Here is a 9,173-nt window from a genome sequence, read left to right on the forward strand (position 1 = left end):
GTTTAGTTCAATGAAGTCAAGTACAGTTCAAAAAACGCAGCAGATTGAGATGAAGGCAAAACATGTTTTTGCCTTTCGTGCACATTTTAGTTTAGATAACACAGTGATAAATGATGTGACTTTGGGATACAGAACACTGATCTCTGTATGTAGAATGTAAAAGGATCATGTATCTAGTTGGTAATTTCCCCGATTGTCAAATGTAAATAAATATTATAATTTTAAAAGTTCGGAACCACACTGAATCCATCAAAGTGCAGTGACTGACACATGTGCCTGTGTTTGAATAGACCTTCATTATAATAACTGAAAATAACTGCTCTGACACCTGAGACTCGTTTTAAAGCTTCCTCTTTTGGAGTATCTTTTGTTCCTGATCATTTTAAATGTTTGGTTCACTATTTTTAAAATCTATATCTCCTGCCTCACTCTGTTTAACATTGTCCACATGTTTCGTTTTGCTTGAATTTCCTGTTTTGGCCTCCTCTCCCACTACATGTCGGTTCCATAGTGTAGTGTTTAGCACGCCTGCCTTTTTTTTGTCATTTGAACTAAATACACCAGTTCACCAGAATGTGTTTTAATTACACACAAAAACCATCGTCACATGTGATATTTGGACATTGTCCCACAGAAATGAGACTAATAAAAGAGTTCTTTTTTTACTCGCCTGTGAATTCTGGGCTCGTAAGTCGTTTATTATTAACCTGCAGGTAGTCAAGCAGACCATCAAGTCGAGTTGTGTCCCCGTGAGATGCAGCTTCAAAGACCCTCGCTCTGGTGTATTTCGCACCATGAATGCTGTCAGGGACACTTTGACATAAAAAGACATGTTAAATTAAAAGCATTATGTTGTTTAGAAAACACTGATATTGAATTATAAATTCAATGGGTTCTGGCTTTTGTATCGATATATGCAAATATTGATAAAAGACAGGACAAGACTTGTTGCTGCATCTTTGTTGACCTGAAATTTGCCACTCTGGAACCTGATATTTAGTCTGTAAAGATCAACATGTAACCCAATCTATGGGTAGAACAACAACCACACTGATTTCAGAGCTACACCTCGGTATAGTTCACTGTTCATAATTTACTAATGTATGTCCACATGCACAAACTGTGAAAAAGGAGAACAAAAGCCAAACGCTCCTGTGGAGCTGGACTGTTACCTAGTCATTAAAATGTTGGTGTCCATGGGGGTTATCTCCGTGTGTTTTCTTAAGAGCCAGTCCAGACTGTTTGCCTCCTCTTCCTCCTCATGGTTGTCACTGGGCTCCTCACTGTCCTGTAGGTGACCCTTTTCCATCGTATTAGGTGTTAACAACCACGTCTTGATGAAGTAACACTAGAGCGTTGAGACCATGAGTGGCTCGTGAGGTGTGTGGCGCTACAGCTGCTCAGGTGTGGACTTGCAGGAAGGGAGGACTGTAACTTGAGGCAGTGAGGGAGTTGCCATAGCCACACTCCGCCCTGTGCCCAGAGGACATGAATGTTGTTTATCAAACATCACTCTTGTAGAGGGAGGAACAAAGAGCATGCTGGGACAGGTGAGAGCGACACTGTCTGATGTGGATTTATGTGGATTTACAACATAATCTCCTGTAAACAATGCTCAGTGATCTATTTTATTATGTATCTTCATCCAATTGATTTTGTGTGTCAAATACACACACACACACACACTAGCTCTTTTTTTAGTGTTTCCTCAGTTGTGGCCAAACAGAGATCACATTTATTGAACAGCCTGGTGCTGACAATGCTTTAAACAGAAGTGATGAATTTAAACAGACTGCCACGACCACCACAAAACAAATAGAAAGATATATTCAAAATATTAACATCAAGCAAAATAAGAATATTGTTACACATACAAAGTAGGACACGTCAATGACTCAACATAACTGAACAGAAACGTCTCATTTGAGCAATATATTAGTCACCTCAGTCTGTCTTAGCTTGTTAGAAGTCAGCGATCAGGATCATCAGACGTGATGAGATTTTTAATCACAATAACATCTACGTTATACTGGTTATTACTGTAATAAATCAGATCACGGTTTTATGGGGACGTTTCCAGTGTTTGAGACGGATCTTCTCCAAGGGTGAACGATGTTTCCATTGTTTTCCTGACCAATCATAAAAAACTTATATTAGTGAGCAGAGAGGTTTTATTGTTTTTACTGTATGTGTGTGTGTGTGTGTGTGTGTGTGTGTGTGTGTGTGTAGCCAGACCTAGAATATCCATTAGTTCATTCTCCGGATCATCTTCTGGTTCCACACCCAGGTCTGACCTCCACTGTCTCCAGTTCATCTCTTCCACTCTGAAGACGAGGAAGAGGACGAGGTGAAAACAGGCGATGTTAATACTCCAGTTAGGAACACCATGGTTCTTTTCACACCAATGTTTGTTACAGTTTACCTGAGAAATCTCCTACGCTCATCATTTTCATGAAGTTTGAAATACACCATTCTGGACTCTTTGAAAAACGGTTTTCTCCTCAGTCTCTGCGGCAGATCCCTCTCTATGTCCAGAATGGTTGAGGCTTTCTGGGTATTTATGACAGAAAATGTTACAAATGATCCACAGAAAACAGAATCATTGTTAACACAAAAAAGGTAAGAATATTAATGTGAAGAATAAGTAAAATAATTTTCAGATTCATTTGTTACATTTCTATAGGTGCTTAGGAGCTAAAAGAAGAAAATTAATTTGGTATAAAATGGTTTCTATTTACCACTGGATGCAATTTTATATTATGAATTATTTTAAAAAAATTGAAGCTGTAAATGTTGATAACACAAGGCAGCATTTATGGATTTTATAAACAATACCCAAACTTTTTGTAACAGTAAGTTACAGTCATTCTCACAACAACAACAACAACAACAACATCAACAACAACATCCTACCTGCAGGTTCCAGATGTCAACAACAACAACAACAACAACATCCCACCTGCAGGTTCCAGATGTCGACATTCTCCTTGGAGATTCTTTCAACGGTGTTTCCCATCAGAGCGATGAGCATGTTGAGCAGCAGGATGTAAGTCAGGACAATGTAGGAGATGAGCAGGATGTAGAAAACCTCCCTGTACTGAACGTCATCAGTGAACTCCAGATTTCCCATTCCAATCGTGAATTTGAACAGTTCCAGTATTGTAAAACGGAGGTCGCTGTAAGTTGGCTTACTGCACGGAACTGTCCCGACATCTAGACTCCGCCCACTTGACAATGACTCATTCTTAGGCTGCAGATGAGCTGGTGCGTCGTCGTACATCAGAGCAACCATAGCTGTGTTATAGAAAATATTGTTAAATATTTCCATTACAATTCACAAAATGGACATTTTATATTATAAAAGATTTACCTGCAGAAAATCCAACCAGCAAGACAAAATATACACACAGAAAGGTCAATAGGTCACCAACGATCATCTTAAAGAAAAATAAAAAAAGTTTTAAGAAAAGGCAGATTTTAACAAGATAATGTTTTTTTCTACACATGTCAGTTAGATAAAAAAAATAGACACACCCTTTGCATCATCACGCTGTATATCCCCATCTGTTTGGAGCCTCTGGAGTAGTACAGGACATTAATCCAGGCCAAAGCCAGCGACAAGACAAGCAGTCCAACGTATTCCCTGCGTCCACTGACGTACAAGACTGCACTGATCAGCAGAAGTACCGCCTGCAGAAAACTGGAAACGCACACTGGTCAGAAAACACTGACATTACAAAAATCTTCATATATTGTTGAACAACTTACAACAGAATGTCATAGATTCCATCAGTGTACAAAGACTTGCAAGTCGGTGTGTTTCTTCTGAAAATGTTTATCTGTGAAATCAAAGGTCAAATGTACAGAATGACATCCAAAATCTTTAACCTGTTGTTGCCTAAAATATCAACACAAATCTGCCTCCCTCACCACTTTGTATAGAAACCACACTGCTCCCAGGACACTGATCAGCTCCCCCACGAGGTGGAAAGAATCAGCTGTGACGTTTTCAATGGGAAACGGTGGCTGCAGGTGAGAAAGTGTGTGTTCTGATCACAGTTTGAAAGAAATGACTGCAGCATAAACCCATCATAATATTCTTTATACTTTAAGCAATGTGCAACAAGCAGGAGCCAGGCTTCTGTCAATACATCCATCTTTGTGAGGTTCCTTTAAACGATTGACATTTTCTCTTTACCAAACATGGCTATTTGAAGGTGGTTTCCTTCATTCTTACCTGCCCTTCCTTTCTGTAGCAGGCCACCAAGGTGAAGATGATCAGGTACAATAGATACGCCACGAAATTCATCAAGAATAACTTGGATGCAAATCTCTCCCATTTATAGTTGAGAAGACTGCAAAGAGGCTCAATCAGAAGCATCTCTGGTCGATTCTAAAGTAATGTTTGTGAAAGAGAAAAAAATCAGTTAGATATTCTTTTTTTTTTAATTCTGAATAATCAAATTTCAGAATTTCCAGATATTTATGGTGGGAGCAGAAATGTTCAACCAAACAATTGTACTTGTAAACTGTACTTTTCAATAAACAAACAAAAAATATTTCTCACTGGAATTTCACTCCCAAAGACAATAATGTCCAACACAGAGTTGTCTTCGTCGGTGTCAATGGAGCTGGTGTCATACAGTGAGGAGTGAACAGGTCCATAGACCCATTGAGTAATTTTTCTAGACAGTGGTCTAATTTCTTTGTCCACAAATTCCCGGTTTAATATGTGCCTGAATATCTGTTAAGTAAAAAAAAACAAAAAACGAATCCAAGTTCAAAGAGACAGACAACAGAAAAAGCAAGTTTCTCAGTGCAATAAAAGAGTAAAGAAATGTGATAAGTAAAAAATAAATAAAATGTTTTAAAGTTAAAAACAGACCTACCCCAATCTTCCCCAGCTTGGCTGCTAACTTCAGTGGAGTCAACCCCTGGTTGTTTTCTATATCTTCCAGTTTGAGTTTTTTTGGATTCTCCAACCTGCTGTACTGGATGAGTATCTGATCGTACATATTTGCTAACATTTCAGTGTTTTCTGCTGTGTTGTCAGCTATGACCACCAGGGTGTGCAGGACAGTGTTTCCTCGTGAGTCCTGGTCGGTCACATCTGCTCTTCTGTAAGGGTTCTCCATGAGGAAGGTCACAATGGTGGGTTGGTTGGTGCAGGCGGCCAAAGACAGAGGAAGTTCTCCTAAAGAAAACACAAAATTACAATTTGAATTGAAGACTATCTATCACAATTGATTATATATTAAATATATATATATATATTTATGTTTGGTTGCTCACCAAAGTAAAAGCCCAGGTCTGCATTTATTTGAAAAAACCTCCCATTGGCTTTGGCTTGCACATCTGCTCCTTTCTCTACCAACAGCTTCACGTGGTCAAAGCTCCGTCGTTCAATAGCAACATGCAGCGCTGTCTGACCTTGGAGAAATTATTTTTACAGAAAAATATCACAGTACTTTTCAAAAGACGACATTATTGAATCGCTGTTCAATAAGTTTGATAAAAACTCTTGATTTCTTGTTGGCACATTTACCCAAACTTTAAAGACCTTTGTTTGTTAAGTGACTCTCCTGTTATTTATGCAGAAAGTGTTTGTGCTTTTTTTTGTATTTCCCAACCGTATTTGAAAATCTCCAAGGTGCAAGGCTATTTATGAACCATATGGTATGCAGAAAGTGTTTGTGCTTTTTTTTATTTATTAATTTATTAAATTTTATTCTTTAGAAAAGGCAGTTCAACATACTTAAAAATAAAAGCAGTATTTCCCAACCTCCATTAAAAACTCGGTGCAAGGCTATTTATGAACCAGCTTCTTCCTAAAAGTAGGTCTGGGGCAAGGTACTGAATTAAATGTGGACTGACCTTAGACGATTCCAATGCTGATTTTTGACAGGATAATTACTAACAATACATTTTTAATAAAAAAAATATCATTACAAACATCTGTCATTTCCTTACCGTTGTAGAAAATGTCTTTGTAAGAAGCGTTGATTAAATTTTCCAAATCCCCAGTTTTCTCTGCAATATCCAGGAAAAATCCGATGGTGTCATTTCGCCCATCCTTCAGATGCATCAGAGCCTTCAGCAGTGCAGTTTTCCCAGTGACTTCATCTGAAAGTTGTACACATACATTAATCACATATTTATGCCATGGCATTACAAAATAGAATTTTATCAATCAAACAATCATCACAGAGACCTCTGTAGACCTTAAAAAGATTTGGTTTAGACTTAAGACTATTGCTGAATATCGCACCTTCATGTTTTGTTTAGCTGGGTGTCCCTACAGTAACTCCTTGTTGTTTTATTTTCTCCTGTATGTTTTTGCAGAAAACTGATCACCTGCCTCACCCTGGTATTTCACTCAAAGTAGTTTTCTTGAATTACCTGTTCTGATTTTGACCTGTAGGTTAATTTTCTTTTGTAGCCCGCTCCTGTTGTTCCTGCCTTTTCTGGCTTCCCATACAAGTTCCTTTGACTATAAATGATTCATACGTCCAAATCAAACTCCGAAGTGTTACCTGTGAACTCTGGACACCTTCAAACCGGCTTTACCAGAATATAAAACCCTACACACATATTTTAGAGAACGCGCTGCAGCACTAATCTAGAACTGTAAAGTCACATGTATCAGAGGAAGATTGTTTGTTTAAATGTAAAAATACAGCTGTTTTTCCTACTTGCCTGTGAATTCCAGGTTTGTAAGTTGTTTATTGTTTACACGCAGGTAGTTAAGCAGACCATCAAGCTGAGCTGTGTTTCCCTGAGACGCAGCCTCAAAGACTTTTCTCCTGGAGAACGCCGTACCACAAAGGCCATCAGGGATACTTTGGGATAAGAAATATCAAACAAATTATTTAATGTATCCATTTCCAATGCACAAACAGGAAAAGGAAAACCACAGGGTTTTGGAACATTACCTCATCTGAACTGTGACAGGCTCAATTTGAATCCCTATGGTATCCATTGGGATAATCTCTGTGGTTTCATCTGTCAAGAGCCAATTCTCATTGTCCACCTCATCCTCCTGCTGGTCATCAGTGGGCTCCTCTTCATCCTCGGATTGATCTTTTTCCATCTTATTTGTTGGTTATATTCAAATGGTGTCTTTGTATGTTTGAGACACCACGAGTAGCTCCTACGATGTGTTATACCAGACTAACTGCGGTGTTCACTTGTAAAAGGTAAGAATGAAAATGGGGCGGTGACTAAAGTCAGGCTCCACCCTCTGGCCAGGCGACATACAAGTTTCTTGTCAAACATCACTTTTCTCCATTGAGAAACAATAGACATGCTGGATTAGCTGCATTCCAGGGAAAAAAGAAACACCATTTCCTGCTGTTCCCATTTAAGGTAACGCTGGATTAGCTGCATTCCAGGGAAAAACTAAACACCATTTCCTGCTGGCATACAGTAAAATCTGGATGATTCATTTGTCACATTTTACTGACTTTCCTGATGAAACCCTGCTTTTTCTCTAGGATAAGTCCAGCATCAGAGGTGCATCACACAAAAATTAAAACAACTTACTCAAACAGTTTGTGTTTGCAAACTTTATTTTGGTTGGGGGGGGAATGTTTGTGCAAGACATTATATTCCTGAAGGTTAGGTAAAATTGGAATATCACATTTTCACAAAGCAGAAACAGTGAGCCCCCTTCACCACTGGTGAGTCTAAACAAATTTACAGAGTCATTACTGCCTGCCCCCCCACCATCACCCCAACACTCTAACCACCTGACCGAGACAACTCATTTTGCAGTGCTTCTTACATTGTATATATAGCAAACTATTCCTGCAGCTAACATAAGTTATAATAAATTACTTTTCATTTCAAGAGTTGCTCTACCATGTTTCTGGAAATCCTCCAAACAGTTCAACCTTCAAGCAAGCTGATTTCAAATTGTAGCAGGAAAATCTATGAGGAATCGACAGCAATCACACAGGTACTGTATATAAATTGCTTTAAGCGAGAAGACAACTTATTGCCTGCATTCATGTAGAGATTTTTGGGGAATTACATCATCTTACAAGATCTCCACTAAACTATTTACTGTAAATGTTAACACCAAAACCTTATTCCTCAATCTATCTTTTAAACAATATCTTTTGCTTGTGAGCAAAGGAGGCAGAACTTAACACTTGTTGCAGTCGTACAGAAAACAAATACCTATATTTAAAAGCAAAATAATAAAACTTTGGGGGCTTCAGGGCAGTCAGAAATCACTCGCACTTTACATTTCTTTTTGTTCTCTTCACATCTAGAAAGCATCACTTCCCAATAGTATTATAACTGTGTAAATAAGGGGAGAAGCTCTGCTTTCTGTCACCAGGTTGCTGTTTATTATTTTAGTCAGAACATAACAGATTCTCACTAGTACGTTAGAGAAGAGGGACGCTTGGTCACTTTGGTCAGTGAGTCAGCAGCAAACAGTTCACACTTCCCGACAGTGTCTAGGAATCGTGGCACACTTCAGGACTTCAGTCCATGACACAGTATCAGTAGTTACACTAAAGTAGCTTGGTCCCCCATCAGAGATCCACTTCATGCACACCCGTGCTCAAGTACCCAAGCGCGACAAACACACAGACACACACACACAAACAAGCATTCACACAAACACACACTCGTGTTTCTCCATAAAAGCCCAGTGGAGGCACTTCATTTGAAAGTGTAGAACCTGACTGTGTCGGGCTGTATCGAGGCAGTTCAACGCGTATAGGACAGACAGGTCACCTGGTCCAAATATCTCACTCATTGTCTGCTGTTGTTGAATAACAGGACAGACTTGGACAAACCACAGCTGTTCTAACTCTACTCAGTCAATACACACGTACGACCATCTCCTGGTAAAAATCCCCTGATAGTCATGTTCCACAGCGTAGAGCGCAGCCATCTTTGTCCTTCTTCACCTGCCTTATTATTTTCACCATAACAGCCCATACATCATACTGTACATACACACACACACACACACATAACAACAACAATACACACACAAATCATACTTGTGTGTGTTAACATTAAGTTCTATAGCAGCTTCAAGGGACAGGCACATCAAAAACAAGAGCCAGGAAAAAAAACAAACCAAAACAGTCAAGTATGAAGAATGTAGAGTAGGTTCGGCTTTGCATCTTAACCGTCTTTTCTGAAGATGGAGC

The 9,173-nt window shown here is 39.0% G+C and overlaps 1 protein-coding gene across 1 annotated transcript; it reads right to left on the bottom strand.

Moving 5' to 3' along the window:
* Positions 1–672: 672 nt before the first annotated feature.
* LOC103377942 (transient receptor potential cation channel subfamily V member 1-like) lies at positions 673–7,365 on the bottom strand. The gene is made up of 16 exons (XM_025055147.1): positions 6,933–7,365; positions 6,697–6,839; positions 5,971–6,117; positions 5,293–5,430; positions 4,890–5,194; positions 4,568–4,744; positions 4,238–4,393; positions 3,931–4,026; positions 3,769–3,839; positions 3,535–3,700; positions 3,371–3,437; positions 2,960–3,294; positions 2,423–2,550; positions 2,236–2,324; positions 1,173–2,129; positions 673–813 (listed from the first exon to the last, which is right to left on the bottom strand). The coding sequence occupies exons 1-15, from the start codon at positions 7,088–7,090 to the stop codon at positions 2,050–2,052; spliced, it is 2,256 nt and encodes a 751-aa protein (XP_024910915.1). The 5' UTR covers positions 7,091–7,365; the 3' UTR covers positions 673–813; positions 1,173–2,049.
* Positions 7,366–9,173: the final 1,808 nt, after the last annotated feature.

The sequence above is a fragment of the Cynoglossus semilaevis genome, chromosome 4 (genome assembly GCF_000523025.1).
Source record: "Cynoglossus semilaevis isolate Cse_v1.0 chromosome 4, Cse_v1.0, whole genome shotgun sequence".
NCBI classification, from domain to species: domain Eukaryota; kingdom Metazoa; phylum Chordata; class Actinopteri; order Pleuronectiformes; family Cynoglossidae; genus Cynoglossus; species Cynoglossus semilaevis.

Excerpts from the sequence above, each read along its gene's own strand:
- LOC103377942 (XM_025055147.1), bottom strand. The coding sequence starts at position 7,090 with ATGGAAAAAGATCAATCCGAGGATGAAGAGGAGCCCACTGATGACCAG. Across the intron at positions 6,840-6,932 it reads CCTGTCACAGTTCAGATGAG|TATCCCTGATGGCCTTTGTG; the intron begins GTAATGTTCCAA and ends CTTATCCCAAAG. Across the intron at positions 2,130-2,235 it reads TGAACTAATGGATATTCTAG|GAAAACAATGGAAACATCGT; the intron begins GTCTGGCTACAC and ends ATGATTGGTCAG.